We start from the raw sequence: 14,561 nt of genomic DNA, 5'->3' as shown, positions 1-14,561 counted from the left end.
GGCTTTTTGACAGGCAAGTGGCACTCGTCGCTTTACGGACAGAGACGCGAGACAGGGGGGTCGGTGAGGACCCCGCGAGGTACGTATCTCTACTTGCAGCTTCCAGAATGCCATCTGGGACCAGCCGGCAGGCCTGTCATACTCACAGAAATGGCTGCATCGCAAGCATTAGAATTGATGAGAAATACAAGTTGCGGGTGAAAGTGGGCGGCGGTCTGAACACGCCTGAGAACAGGCATCAACATCGTAAAAAAGAGTCCCCTCACTCTGAAGCAATCCCCTATTGTCAAGGTAACTGGTAGAAATCCAGTTCTGCGTGCATCCTCTCATTCTACTGTACCACTCACTGTACGGGCATTTTTTGAAAAGTATTTCGAGCATCCGCTGAGAGACCCCCCCCTCAAGATGGAGTCATCCAACCAAGAGAACTTCTTCGAGACGGAGTGAGTATATCCCCACCCCCGACACATATTTCTCAGTGAACCGGTTTCTGACAAGTGCCGCAGCACGCAGCAGGCCAAGCGTCACCTGCGCGCCAAGAAGGAGGCAAACACCTTTGGCAACCCGCTGCGCATGCCCTCCAAGATCCTGGCCGTTATCCCGGACCCCAAGAAGCCGCAGTCCTCCGTCCTCATCGCCGAGTCGGGCGGTAGGGTGTCTCGTATCAACACTGAGGTATGGTCTCTCATACACCCATCCACCAAACCCCAAGTTCTCACTCCCTCTCCTCAATCCTCACTGCATCATTGATGTGATTGAGAAGGGAAAAGGGGGTGGGTGAGTGACATCGGCTCACATACTCAACACCACCAGACACGAACCACCACCGCCAAGTACACCGGCCCCTCTGTCCCCGTAACGTGCCTCGCGACGGGCGGCGCCTCCAACGGCGTCCTCTTCGCCGGCAGCTGGGACAAGACGGTCTGGTCCTGGGACCTCGCCACGCGCCGCCCGCTGCGCCGGTATGACGGGCATTCGGACTTCGTCAAGGCCGTCGTGTGCGGCCGCCTCGGCGACAAGCCGATCCTCGTCAGCGGCGGCGCCGACAAGAAGATCATCGTCTGGGACGCTGACTCGGGCCGCAAGCTGCACACCCTCCAGGACCCGACGACGACCATGATGTCGCTGCAGCATCTCGCCGTCGACCCCGTGCTCAGCACCGCCGATGAGATAGTCCTCGTCAGCGCGAGCAGCGACCCGCACATCCGTCGCTGGAGGATCACCCTGGACTCGTACTCGCAGCTTCCCGTCGACGAGACGCCGTCCTCGGCGGACCCTGCGGCGGCGTCGTCCTCGGGCGGGGAGAAGCTGACGATCCAGGAGCATGAGACGAGCGTGTACAAGGTCCTCTTCGATGTGATGGGCGACGAAGTCGACTTGTGGACGGCCAGCGCCGACGGCACCGCCAAGTGCCTCGTCCGCGAGAGGGCCTTTGCGGCCGAAGACGTCTTCGAGCACGGCGACTTCGTGCGCGCCATCGCCCTCACGGCCGACTGGGTCGTCACGGGCGGCATCAGCCAGCAGATCAAGGTCTGGGACCGGACGTCGGGCGCCCTGCGCGCCGTCGTGGACGCGCACTTTGACGAGATTACGGACCTCGTTGTCCTCCGCGACCCGGCGGGGCGGTCGCCGGACGTGCTGTGCAGCGTCGGCATCGACTGCACGCTGCGGACGTGGCCGCTGGACCACAAGGGCCTGGAGGCCGTCGTCGAGGAGATCCGGGCCGCCGGGGAGGCCAAGGCCGAGGACGAGCAGGAGGGGGAGAAGAAGAAGAAGGGGGAGGGGAAGAAGGAGGAGGAGGAGGGGCTGATGACCGCCGAGGAGGAGGCCGAGCTGGCGGCGTTGATGGAGGATGACGATTAGGTAGTGAGGCGGATTAAGCCTCGCCGGTGAAGGAACAGAAACGGATACCCTGGATTCTAGTAATCCAACTGTGTCTCCGACAGGTCATGGCCTTCGGGTCTACATCTTCGTCACGGCAATCCCTCGAATCACGAAAGAGCACTACATTCTGCTTGGTCGTTGGTCGCCTCCTTGCGGCATTGGCCCGTCCGTCAGCTCTACCGAGTCTTCTACGACGCTCCTTCTGGTCGTGGAGCCCATCGATAATTGCCTGTCTTTCTCGAACCTCAACCAACCATACCAATGCCATCTATACGGCGCGTCCTGGTGTGCGATCTCACAACGAGATAGTGATGGAGCGAGACGCAGGATGAATCAAGTCGCAATTAGGTAGACGTTCAACGAGACGAAACTCTCTATTTGACCATGAACCCTTACGGGGCCGCGCAACGGCATGCTGTCTACCATGGACCTCTGAGCGCTTTACTTCTGTGCCTCCATGAGGCTGTTCACAACGTCCCCTTGTCATGTTTCACGCCCTCACTGTCAGATGTCGGGCGTCCACTGGTCGAGATGTTCCAGGCCGACCGTCTTCCCCTCCGTGGCCCAGCGCTGCATGTCAGTAGAATTATGACAGAGACTATGAATCATCATAGAGGGGGTGGCATCTACCGAAAGGCATGTCTCTATGCCAAGATGGGTCAGGGGGAAGGGGGAATTGAGATATCACATCAATGACGGCCTTGCAGGGACGCCTGCGAGTCGCTTGAGATGAGACACATGGTGTAATTTGGCACCAAGACCGGCTGATGCAAACAGTCTTTTCATTTACAACACGTGCTCTGGGATGCACGACACTGTCGTTGCGTCGTAGAAGTGTCCATCAACGACACGTCATCCGTCATGGGCAGCATGAAAAGAAATCGATGGAAGCGTCATAGCCGCATCTCCAGCTGTCGTGGACCAGGTGGGAATTGATGTCAAAGTGCCAAGCCAAGCCCGACAGATTGCATTCAATACATTCTCTTACTACCTGGTATCTGACCGTGCTCACAACTTGGTTGGAGGAGGGGGGGGGGGGGGGGGCATCCATAGAAAACGCCAGCCTCGAAAACGCCCGACACCTCCTCGAAGCCACCATTCTTCTAACAATATTGTGTGTGGTGTCCCGAAGTTCTGGACCAGTCTTCAAAGCCTTCAAAGCCTTCAATGGCGATAAATTAGTGGCTTGCATGGCTCGCCGACTCGTGAGACCACCCGAGATACCCAAGCTTCGATGTCGCCCAAAAGTCGCCTTGGTTCGTTAATATCCGGCAGATATTAACACAGACAAAAAAAAAAAGTGGTAGTAACGGTGAGCTGCTCATGCCTCGCCGCGGATGCCTCCGGCGGCATCCCCGGCGATATCCTGGAGACATCGGGATGCCGCAGATGTAACATCCTCAGGCTGGTTGTTCTAGGAACGAAACAAGAGTAAGCCGGGAGTGCCCAGGTACCTGTAGAGATTACATCGTTTGACAGCGCGGTACGAAGGCCAAATCGAAGGTGCAAGTTTCTAGCCTTCGGCCGGAAGTTTTCAGCCCTTATGACAAACCGGACGAACACGGACCTCGGAGGAAAAGGAAAACTGCAAGCATGTAAATGATCTAAACATGCCCGATTGACAGATGCGAAGTCCCAAGCGCTTGAAGAACGTCCCTCTGGCAAACAAGCAGAATATCTCCCTCTAGTGCGGCACCCAGTACTTCTTCATGTAAACAACAGCGGCGCAAGGGTGCACTCCTCCCTTGTTCCTGAGACTGTGCTTATTTTCAGGTAAAACTGCACAAGCTTTCAGAAGCGGCTCAGAACATCGCGGCGCGTCGCGTGCGCATGAACGGACTGTATGTATGCGCCTGTATTGTATTAGAATCTGGGAGCAGCCGTAGAGCAGTACAAAGGGTGGATGGTGCAAGAGATGCAAACTACTGCAGAGCAAAACGTGGCCAGGGGCAGCGCGCGTGGTCCGAGGCAAAGCAACGTTGTGGTCAGTGCCGCCGCCTCGGTGATTCAGGTTGCCTGCAGTACAACAAAGACGGCATTTAGTCTGTTTCAAGCCTTCACCGCTCTCTGGGTCGGCCAAGTTGCTGCGTTGCTGCAGGGTCCGACTCAAGTGGCTAACGAGGCATGCACGGCTGGTTCAGCCTTTGAGGCAAGGCCGTTCTCATTTATGTGAGGGGACAGGGCAGACCCCCGGAGAGGCTGTGTTGTTTGTGGGTTTCGACGATCGATCGTCCGCCCAGCTGGGATGCGAACTGTGTTGGCGCTAGTCAAGGCTGGCAGATCCCGTCTTTGCGGGAGATTAGACATTGCTTGAAAAGAGGAGTGAGTGGTCTTGGTGCATGCGTGAATGGCAAAGTCTTGCAGGTAGAGAAAAAGGCTCATGAACTGGTTGGAAATGAGTGCCTACAACCAAAGGATACTGACTGCGGAATCGGCTTCAGACAGATGGGGGTGTCGAGATGCCTCATAGCGTCGGTGCGATGTAGCATCGTACTACATCCTGCCGAGGCCCGCTGCTTTCCAGCGTGAAGGCCAAGAGCTAGTATTTCGCGGAAACGACGACTGATAGAGAGCACGGGTGCAGCTGATGATAGGCTTACAATTCTTGTGGCGAAAGGACCTAACGGCTGTAGTCGGCGTGGCGAGGATATAGCTTCTTTTGTTGTGTGTCAAGATTTAGAGGCTAAGCTGTCTTGCGTCAAGCGTAAGGAAAAGCGACGTGCTTCCCAGAAAGGATTAATTCGTCATATTCCGAAGCGGCGGTGACTTTGGGTTGTGGCGAAGCCGTCAGTCAACCCAGTTATCCAAAGACGGCCAACATCATTCTCCCTCATGGGTCGAGGAAGATGACCGAATGGATTGGTTGGATGTCCAAGCCGATGAAGCAACACGGCGCCGCTATGGAAGCGCAAAGACGGTGGCTCAGTCGCTCAGACCATGGTAAATGGTAGTCTCGTCACCCGTTCTTCTCTGGCGACTTGCGGAGAGAGAGAGAAGGCGAGTGGTCGGGTTTACAGACTCGCCTGGGTGTGTCGATGGCTTGCTTGTGGGTGCTCGGACTGAGCAGAACTGGACGGGATAGAGTTCTGGCTAGCATGCAGACATGCAAGATGGTCGCCCGGGAATCCAACCGCAGGCACGCCGGTCTCTATGCTAGCTCTCTCTTTTCTTCTGGCGGCGAAGAAATTCGAAAAGCGTCTGTTTGTTGAGGTCAAAGCTCCGCGGCCGGAGACGATGAATGTACTACACACACAACAGCAAGCAGGAAGAATGCTTGACGGAGATGGCGATGACTCTGGGGTGAGATTCCGGACAGTGATCATGTCATGCATGATGCCAGGAACAAATTGCCTTGATTGAGGCATGATTTCCCTGCCAACACGTGTGCGTCGTCGCGTAGGAGATACCTACCCGGGCGCCCACATGGGTACCTGCCCAGGAGAAGGTATGACAAGCAGATCGTTAGTCTTCCTCCGGTACCCGCGCCGCAAGGCGAATGCACATGCTGGGGGAGGACCGATATGAGCAGAGATGGCCAGCTTGGCGGAGGAAGGAAGCCAGCTGCGAACAAACAGCGAGAGCGTATCCTTGCCTGCCGATTGGCCATCTTCTTTCCGACTACGCTCAAGCCTGTCGTCGATCGCCCAAACAGGCAAGGCTCGGTTCAAGTTACCCCTGCGTCCAAACTCCCCCCGTTCGTCCTCCCCCCCATGCTTCCGTCGCTTCACTGAACCCTGAACCCTGAACCCTGGATGGTCCCGCCAGCCGCCGGCTCATACCCACTTTCCCCTGCACCCGCCAGCAACACGTCCTTCCCTCCTCCTTCTCCCGCCAGCCCCAACTTGTCACGGCTGTCTACTGTTCACTGAGGAGGCGAAGGAATTCTGGAACCGTCAGTTTAATTACAGGCGTTCGTTGCCTGTTCTGTTCTCGCCCGCGGGGCCTTGCAACTCCCCGTCCTGTCTTCCATTCGATGTCTCCGGCATGTGCTTTCCTATCATCTTGTACACTAGTTTCGGAAGATGGCAGCTTCGGGCTCCATAATCCTCGAGACGTGCATACCTGCGCATGCAAACACCCCCGCCAGAGTCAGGCAATTCTTTTGGCTGGATGCTCCCGTTTGGTCCATTCCGTTTGTCTAACGCGGACTCGCCGCATCCTTGGCCCCTCGACGGGAACGAACCTTCAGTCGCGAGTCCCCGTTATCCTCGTGCAACTATGGCGGCCGTGGCAACCATGGCGTCCATCCAGTCACATTTGTTGGTTCAACAATCAAACATTGGTTGCAACGTCCCCCACCGCCAGGACAGACGACCCATACCACGATGGGCCGGATCAAACGGCGACATGGTTCCGTCGATCGATGATGCAAGTGATGGCGGCCTGCACAACTGCCAGAGCGGACATGCCATTGTTCCCTGGTGCTGGACAAGCCGACGGATCGGGCGCTGCGAGACACCAACATCGAATCAGACGGTTGCCTTGGTGTTAGTCTCAAGCCATGAGTAACGACCAGGGAGGAGGCGCCGAGCAACTTGCCCCATCTTCATCACCTTGACGCAGTAGCGTCATCTTTTGCCCAAACCTACCCGAACCTGGAACCGTCAACCGGCTCGAGGTGGGTGGGATTCATCTGAACGCGACCGTCTTACTAAGAGACAGACGCACGCAGCCGAACCATCTTGCTGAGTGAGCGATGAGTGCGGACCGAGGACAGGCTCGGGCAAGCTCGGGCAAAGTATTATTATGATAACCTGCACTACGAGAAGACGCGTGCCATTTCGTGTTTACTATTTTCTCAAGATACATCTCGTACAGATCATCTCGCACAACTTGGATTTCTGCACCATCCTCAACATGAGCGTCGAGACTATTTGAGACCATTGCCACCACCCAGGCGTACAGAGCCAGTCGTATCCCACCCAAGCAAGCGCCATAACTCCCAAATTTAGCAGCTAGGAGAGGAAGTCTTGCGCCCCGGCACGACCTCCTGCCTCCTGCCGTCTGCCGTCTGCCGCCTACCGGTTCTCCCCCGGTCCCATCCAACGCACTCACGCACGCGACTGGACGGCGACCATAGCATAAGGCAACGAACGTTCTCGAGGAAGAAAGTCGTGCTGTACTTGGCTCGGACGAGAGTCATCCAAACAGGAAAGGCAGGAAGGTTTAACCACCTCCTCGCCGTCCCAACCACGCACTTCCCTCGACACAAATCCGGTCGCTCCTTCCATATCGCCGCATCCCCCTTTCTTCTCCACCTCACTCCCCTTCGTGGGCAGCCACTTCTCCTCGCCTTCACCAAACTAGCGGCTTGAGGCGTAGCTCGGAAACGCAAACTATTTGTCTGCTCCTCTCCTTGTGTTTCCTACCTACCTAAATCAGGGACATCGACCCCGTAGTCCAAGCCACCTCTTTTCGGACTTGTGCCGGTGTCCGCGACTGCTCAATTACCCGTCGTCTCCTGCCCTTTCCCCCCAAGCCTATTCTTCATCTTTTTCATTGCGAGAATAATACTGCCACTCTTCGTTCTTCTCCATTCTTCACACCCCCCCCTTTTTCTTCTTCTTTTGCTTTACCTATCTTCTCTCGACTTGTCACTGCACTTGTGCTTTTGACCTTGACGAATTTCGCCCCCAAGGTGTGCGATTTCTGCAACTGGTTGCACTAAATCATACACATACACCACTTTCATCATCACCTTTACTCGTCCACCACAATCATACAACCGAATACAACCCTTCTTATCGCTTCAATACATCACCGCTTTTGCGACCTACGCCAAATTGTCATTCACAAAGTCAATCGCACCGATTCCCTCACCCAGACCGACGCTGTCTCAAATGGCCGAGCCTGCCAAGTATCATGGCGGCCTCGTCGCCTTCGAGGGTCCCACCGACCTGGTCTCTACTCAGCTTCGCTTACTGCCTACGTCCTCGCAAATAGCGGTTCTTCCCAGCGTCAAGGAGTTTCTAGAGCCCGAAAACCCCGATGAGCCGTTTGATGCGCGAGTGTTTGTCAGGAGAGTTCACAATGCTGTCGCTAAAAGAAGAGAGGCCGCGTTGGCGTTTCTGAAGGACTCAACACCCACGCACAAAAGATTGGTCTTTATGAACGGAGGCACACCAAGTGCGCAGACAGTCTGCATCAGGGCCATATCGCGGAATGTCGTGGATGGCGACATTGCCAAGGCAGAGGCCATCTTCAACGACCTTGTCAAAGGGGGCGTCGCAGGCCTCGACCAGCATCCCGTCAGTGTTAGGGGCTCTGTCAACGCATCCGAGCAACTTCCCGAAGATCCCATTACAAGAGCCATGCGTGCCGCCGACGCCCTCGATCGCGAGACTGAAAACCTCCAGCCTTCCAGCGACATCGACCTCACCATTCCCCCCGCGCGCCCGAGGAGCATGAGCCTTCCCATGTACTGTTTCGCCGACACATTCGGTGATACCGCGCCATTCTATGTTTTCGGCAGACAGTACTACGAGGACAGTGGCCGGCATGAAGAGGTCCCCACGGCGGTTGCTCAACGGGATGGCCCAACGCCAACCTTGGCCATTACGAATTTCGATGAGCTTGAGAAGTTTTCGGGTGAAGGGTTTGACAGTGATGGCAATCCAATCCCACCGGCGCTTCCTCGCTCTCCGAGTTGCGCGGGCGAGGTTTACGAACGTGAAGACGAGTGCTCGACACCATCGCCCAACGCTAGCGCCATGCTGGATGTGGCATCGGGGTCTGATGTGTTCAGCATCCGCTCGACAGAGTCGATCTTCATCGAACAAGCATCGCTCGTCCGTATGAACTCAACCACCTCGACCAGGAGACTGAAACGGTCACAGTCCATTGGCCAACTCCAACGAACCAACTCGCGCTACCGGGACACCATGATGCTACTGAAGCCCCAAGAGAAGTCTCTTGCCGAGATGGTCACTGTCGGAAAGCTCGACAGCGGCCGTCCTGTATCTGTCATTGGTCTCATAGCAGAGGCAAGACGACGTGAGAACAAGGAAAAGAATGTTGAAGGCGCCAAGGTTGTCGAGGGCGCCAAAACCGTATACGTCAAAGGCACCCGAACAAACAAGGTTCTGCCGCCACCGCCGGCCGAGGCGAAGACTCGAAAACACATCCGTACCAAGACAAACTATGTGGACAGAGGGACAGACGCACAGGACGACACAGAAATCGAAGATAATTTCGAGCCTGTCCTGCCGTTCCACGAAGATCTTGTCATTCACTTCAAGGATGACAGCCCTGACCCCATTCTGGAGTATATGATCAAGGCATTCAGAGAAGGTGTCTATCCAGTCGCACCGCCCCCTCCTGCGGTTTCCTCCAACACTTCTGTTGCAGACGGCGACGTATCAGCTCCGCATACTCCCACGTCACAATCAAGCGAGTCTCAGACGACACTATTTACTTCTGCAACCGCTACCAATGGAGAGGAGTACGATCCGTTCTCCTACGAGAGCACCACTTACGCTGAGAAGCCGCTTCCCCCCATTTCACAGACAATGACAGGCTCAGCGTTACCGACGCCTGCACACACACCTCCCCCCACGTTTTCGGAGCCGGAGGATAAGTTCCACGACTTCAATGCTGTGCAAGGGCAGACGGCTGTGGCCATGCAGAACTCGCTTCGATCAGTGCTTAACATCTACTTTCCACCCAAGGGAAGGGGGTACTCGCAGTTCAACTTCCCTTTACTGCCCGAGATGGAGGGACTTTGGAAGCCAATCTTCCGCGACTCGGAGTCGGGCGGCGGCCCGAGGAGGGAGAATCGCCGGATTGACCAGATTCTGGCTGTCGGCGCGCAACGTGGGGTCAAGAAGACGTTCATTTCAGGGGTGACGAGCCAGCTTGAGAGGTTGGGCACCAAGTCGAATGGCGTCTCGCGGACAGGAAGGCTTGACTTCCGGTGAGTATTCTCTTGCTTTGCTTCATAGTCTATTGTCTAACTGTTCCATCAGATACCTCATCGCCAACGCGATGCAGTCGTTCACTGCGCAGCCTCTGGCGAACCAGACACATGACAATCCTTTCACGAACTCGTACATTTTGGCGACCCTCATCATCCCTCATCTTGAGACGTACTTTGCTGCCCACTCGGAAGTACGGTTTCTGCTTCTTGACTACCCTCCCGACCATCTTGCCACCATACTTGCTCTGCAGAAGCTGATTGGGGCCGACATGATGAAAGTTGCCCAAGTTATTGATGCTACTGCCAAGGAGCCACATCCTTTCACTCACGTCCGCGGCAGCTCACTTGGAAGGGTCTCGACGAGGAGTGATTTCGCCTCTAGTTCAAGCTCGCTCCAGTCGAAGGATTCCAAGTCGGCCGCGTCTGTGTCTTCGCGGGATGCATTTGCGGTATCAAAGGCCAACCTCCTTCTCACGTCGAATGCAACCCCCGGGGAAGTCGCTACTTTTGTATCGACCATATGGAATATTCTCATCAACGTTTCCAAGTTCTACTTGCCCGAAAGGGGATCGAGAAGCGATGGCAGAATGAAATCGGGCACCTCGTCACCTCTCTCGCAGATGGCCATGAGTCCTCCGATTTCCCCCCCTTCCTCCAGAGGCAGAAAAAGCAACAAGACATCGGGTTCAATTAAGGCTCCAGCTAAGCCCCCCTCTATCGCAGAGACCATTATGAGCCGCCGTCTGAGGTCCCGGTGCGGCGACAAGAGGTCTCTGTTGGGCGATGGCGGGTCCATTATGACCGTCGACATGGAGTTTGAGAGCGATCTGGAGCTCGAAGAAAAGCGTTTGATGCCCATGTTTCTGAAGAGAAGCTACGAACGCAAAGGCAACAGCCGCAAGGCTTTGAAGTTTCTGGGGTTGGCATGAGACTCGGCGATCTTTGTACATTATAGTGTATGTTGAAAGAGCCCGCTGGGTGGCTCTGCACCGTTTCTTTCTCTGGATGACCGTCACGACGTCTCACATTTGTCTTTAATATCATGGGCTGGTGGAGTAAAGGAGTGCTAGGATTTCACATGGGGAGGATGGCCGAGGCTATATCGTGTCACAAGTGGGAGTGAGCATCATCTTGTTGATGTGGATGATAGGTGATAGTTGAGGACGAGATTCTGCTGTTTGGCCGATGGACCAACGCTCACATTTGCTCTTACTGTCGTATCGGTTGGTTCAGGGCCGCGCCAAGCCGCGCGATCTTTTCCATTCAATGCTGTGGATACATGAAACCTGGGATGAATATCCTGTAGATACCGAAAAGCTTCATTTCATCACATGGCTTTCTTTTTGTGCTGCTGGTGATGCGTTCCATGAGGCATTGGTACTTTCAAAGAAACACTCACTCTGGATTGGAAAACCACAAGTATTTCACAGGCCTGAGGATTGATCAGATAAGTCGGTTGGATCAGGCAACTAGTAAATCAATCAAAGATGTAAAGCACTCATCAGCGTCCACCGGCGTTTCCCACCAGAGATTAAGCCAACGTTTGCGAGGAGTCGTCCAGGCTCCCCGCTCCGCGAACTCTCATCTGGAAACGTAGCAAGCCGACGCAAGACAAGACAACATCGGGAGAGGCGGGAGGGGGAGCGGACGGGATACCGCTCTGATCGCAGCGATCAACAGCAGTCTGAGGCATCTCCCACCAGGAACCCCTCGCCTTGCCCCTTCCACACCCGACTCCCACCCCCATCACCAACCCCGTAACACGGCCCCTCCCACGGCCCTCCCTCCCCTCCCCCCGGGAGCGCAACCGCGCGCATCACAACCGCCCGTCGCACGCGGCGCTTCGCACCCCCACCCGCTTAAACGGAATCATCGTCATTCAACCGCGTAGGACTACGGCCTCGGACCACAACGGGGACCCCTACTCTACTAGGGGCGTGGTTCGGACCTGGCCTCGAGTGTGCGCGCGCGCGCGCGCGTGTGTGAATGTACGAACCCAGGGCGGACGTCGTTTGGGGCTCTCTCTCTCTCTCTCTCTCTCTCTCGCTCTTTGGGTCTGGGGTCCATCAACCCGCATCGATCCGCATGTGACCGCGCGGGGGTCATGTGGCTTTTTACCAACCCCCCCACGGGTGTAATGGCCCATTTTGGGGGAGAGGGTGTGCTTGGAGGAGCGACCACGTGAGATCGACCCGATGACCGGTCAATCCGAAACCCCCGAGGAGCCAGTCGCACGTCATACTGGCTTCATCGTTCGAGATGCAAACGCCCTCTCGGCCGTGGAACGAAGGGTCCGAGGCGGGCGATGCAGAGGGCGGCGAGTGGACTTTGGGGCTGGAATATCATCATTGTCATGACAAAAAGACATCACATCAACGGCGACACAGGGTCATAAAAAATGGGGTGAAAAAGAGGAAAACGTCACTTGCCCATTACTTCGACCTTATCTACCAAAAAAAAAAAAAAAAAAAAAGCAGCAGCAGTCGCCAAAGAGAAAGGGGAGAGAGAAGCCGATGCTAACGGACAGAGAAACATTGCAGATACCGTACGGGCTGTCCGCTTTCGTTGCCTATGTGATGGCCCTGCTGCGGTCCATGTTCGTCGCAAAATACACGGCGCGCCTGCAAAACACAACCCCCGCAAACACACGCCGAAATAGCCTCAAAAATGTCCTGTTCCTAACTCAGACGCCGTCCCCGGGTGTCTCCCGACGGGTATCCGAGCGCTGGGTGACTAGAAGCGTGAGCACGCAAAGGTCCTGTCTTTTGCCATAAGCAATGTCGTGAGTCCCATTACAGAAGTATCTTGTGCTGGTTTGCGTGTGCAGTGTGGAGGCGGAACTGGAGCAAACCAAATCAACACTCATCTATGCGTAGAAGAAGTATGGAAAAGCAGCCGTAGCGAGGGGAAGGAGAGACAAAAGAGAACGGCACAGCCTCGTTCGAGCCCCGTCCGATTCCAACACCTTCATGTGTTGTGTATTCCTCCCTCGCCTGTTCTGCCCAGCTGTCTCCCCTCCGCCGAGAAAATCCGTAAAATGCCATAGAAACAGGTAAGGAAAAGCGGGCTTCGTGAAATCAGGGCCGAAACGCTTAGCAGCAGCCGCCGCCCGAGTTCGAAGAGACGCCGTGTCCGGGTCCGACCTGCACGGAGGGTTTCGTGTTGTTGGCGGTCGTGCTGCCCATGCGCTCCTTGATTTGGCGGGCCATGGTCAAGAAAGCCTGCTCAACGTTGCTGGCGTTCTTCGCAGAGGTCTCGAGGAAGGGGATGCCCAGGCTGTCGGCAAACTCCTGCATCGGGGGGTTAGTGGCCATGACACATTAACGAGGAAGGGGGCGAACGCTAGATGTCGTAACCGCAGACTATCGCAACGCTCTTTGGTCGAAGGGGGCCTGTTTCTTACCTTGGCGACGGTGTACTCGACAACCTTCTTGTCGGACATATCGCTCTTGTTGCCGACGAGTAGCTTGTTGACGCCCTCGGTGGCATATCTGTCAATCTCCTGGAGCCACTGCTTGACGTTGTTGAAGGAGTCCATGTCGGTCACATCGTAGACGACGCAGATGCCGTGGGCACCACGGTAGTAAGAGGAGGTGATGGTGCGGAAACGCTCCTGGCCAGCGGTGTCCCACTGCGAGAGGAAAACGCCCCGTGTCAGCCTTTGCAGCAGCATCACGGCGTCAAAGAGACGGATGGCAGATGCCAACTTACGATCTGCAGCTTCACCGTCTTTCCATCGAGCTCTATCGTGCGGATTTTCTGTTGTTGAATCGTCAGTGGCCCGATCGGCCAGCGTCAGGTTGGCGAGGGAGGTAAACATACGAAATCGACACCAATGGTGGAGATGTAGGACTCAGTGTAGGTGTCGTCGGCGAATCGCAGCAGAAGGCAAGACTTTCCAACACCGGAGTCACCGATGAGGAGAAGCTTGAAGAGGTAGTCGTACCTGCGGTGGGGTTAGTTATCGGCGTCGGAGAGGAGCGATCAGCGTCGGCTTGGTGGTTTTCGCATCGGGCGAATGAGGACGGCATCGAGACGGGCGAGATGAATGGAAGATGGAGGAGGACTCTGTGAGAGAAAGCAGGTCAGCTGGGCGGCGGCTTCCGAGGAGGGTTTCCTCCTATCGCAAGGAGGCAAGAGACGCGACGTACTACTCGGGGTTCATTGTGAATGGCGGGGGGTTCGATGAAGTCTGGTGGAGATGTTGTTGTGCGGCGGCTAAAGGTGCGCGGGGCGATTATATGGGCGTTGCGTAGGAGTTGGGAGGTGATGGATTTCCTGGGTGTCGTGATGAGGTGTCGAAAGGAGCAACAAAGCCAGAAGCCAGGTCAAGTGAGGTAGGAGAGTCGGTCGGAGGAAGGCAGGCTGCTACGTCAAGGCTTCTAGCGCAGGAGGGTGTACCCGTGGCAGTACCAAAGTATGCAGTCCCAGTGCCAGTCCCAGTGCCAGTCTCTGATTAGTGCTCGGTGTCCTGTGCCTAGAGGAGTCCTGCATCCAGTCACCGTGTGGTGTCCAGTGTGTCCAGTGCCGTACCACCTGGAGAGGGAACGGACGGGACCCGCCCAGTCAGATGTCATCAACGAATGAAACCTGCGCAGTGGGTGTAGTGTCATGTGAAACAGCACGTGACCGAGTCGAAACTTGTTCTGGACCGGCTCAGAATGGAACTGGAGCCCCGTCCTTGTCCAGTGGCATCTTCCAGCGGCCTGCGCCTCCACACGACTGGGACATTGGATTTCGGATGCAATACGTAAGCAAAACC

At 55.9% G+C, this 14,561-nt stretch overlaps 4 protein-coding genes across 4 annotated transcripts; 3 read left to right on the top strand and 1 right to left on the bottom strand.

The window, feature by feature from the left end:
• The first annotated feature begins 201 nt into the window (after nucleotides 1-201).
• Nucleotides 202-2,267, top strand: CDEST_06628 (Putative WD40/YVTN repeat-like-containing domain superfamily). The gene is made up of 3 exons (XM_062922787.1): nucleotides 202-443; nucleotides 507-675; nucleotides 814-2,267. Exons 1-3 carry the CDS (start codon nucleotides 406-408, stop codon nucleotides 1,861-1,863), a joined length of 1,257 nt encoding a protein of 418 aa, XP_062778838.1. The 5' UTR covers nucleotides 202-405; the 3' UTR covers nucleotides 1,864-2,267.
• Nucleotides 2,268-7,164: 4,897 nt separating this feature from the next.
• CDEST_06627 (uncharacterized protein) lies at nucleotides 7,165-10,960 on the top strand. Its single transcript, XM_062922786.1, has 2 exons — nucleotides 7,165-9,796; nucleotides 9,849-10,960. Exons 1-2 carry the CDS (start codon nucleotides 7,725-7,727, stop codon nucleotides 10,726-10,728), a joined length of 2,952 nt encoding a protein of 983 aa, XP_062778837.1. The 5' UTR covers nucleotides 7,165-7,724; the 3' UTR covers nucleotides 10,729-10,960.
• A 1-nt stretch (nucleotide 10,961) lies between these two features.
• Nucleotides 10,962-11,242, top strand: CDEST_06626 (uncharacterized protein; the record flags this gene model as incomplete). The annotated part of the gene is made up of 1 exon (XM_062922785.1): nucleotides 10,962-11,242. The coding sequence occupies exon 1, from the start codon at nucleotides 10,985-10,987 to the stop codon at nucleotides 11,240-11,242; it is 258 nt and encodes an 85-aa protein (XP_062778836.1). The 5' UTR covers nucleotides 10,962-10,984.
• Nucleotides 11,243-12,272: 1,030 nt separating this feature from the next.
• Nucleotides 12,273-14,188, bottom strand: CDEST_06625 (Putative small GTP-binding protein). Its single transcript, XM_062922784.1, has 5 exons — nucleotides 13,954-14,188; nucleotides 13,622-13,745; nucleotides 13,511-13,558; nucleotides 13,203-13,430; nucleotides 12,273-13,089 (listed from the first exon to the last, which is right to left on the bottom strand). The coding sequence occupies exons 1-5, from the start codon at nucleotides 13,962-13,964 to the stop codon at nucleotides 12,892-12,894; spliced, it is 609 nt and encodes a 202-aa protein (XP_062778835.1). The 5' UTR covers nucleotides 13,965-14,188; the 3' UTR covers nucleotides 12,273-12,891.
• Between the last annotated feature and the right edge of the window lie 373 nt (nucleotides 14,189-14,561).

This window comes from Colletotrichum destructivum, chromosome 4, assembly GCF_034447905.1.
Source record: "Colletotrichum destructivum chromosome 4, complete sequence".
In the NCBI taxonomy this organism is placed as follows: Eukaryota; Fungi; Ascomycota; class Sordariomycetes; order Glomerellales; family Glomerellaceae; genus Colletotrichum; species Colletotrichum destructivum.
The sequence above is the reverse complement of the archived record's forward strand: the minus strand, read 5'-3'. Positions and strand labels throughout refer to the sequence as shown.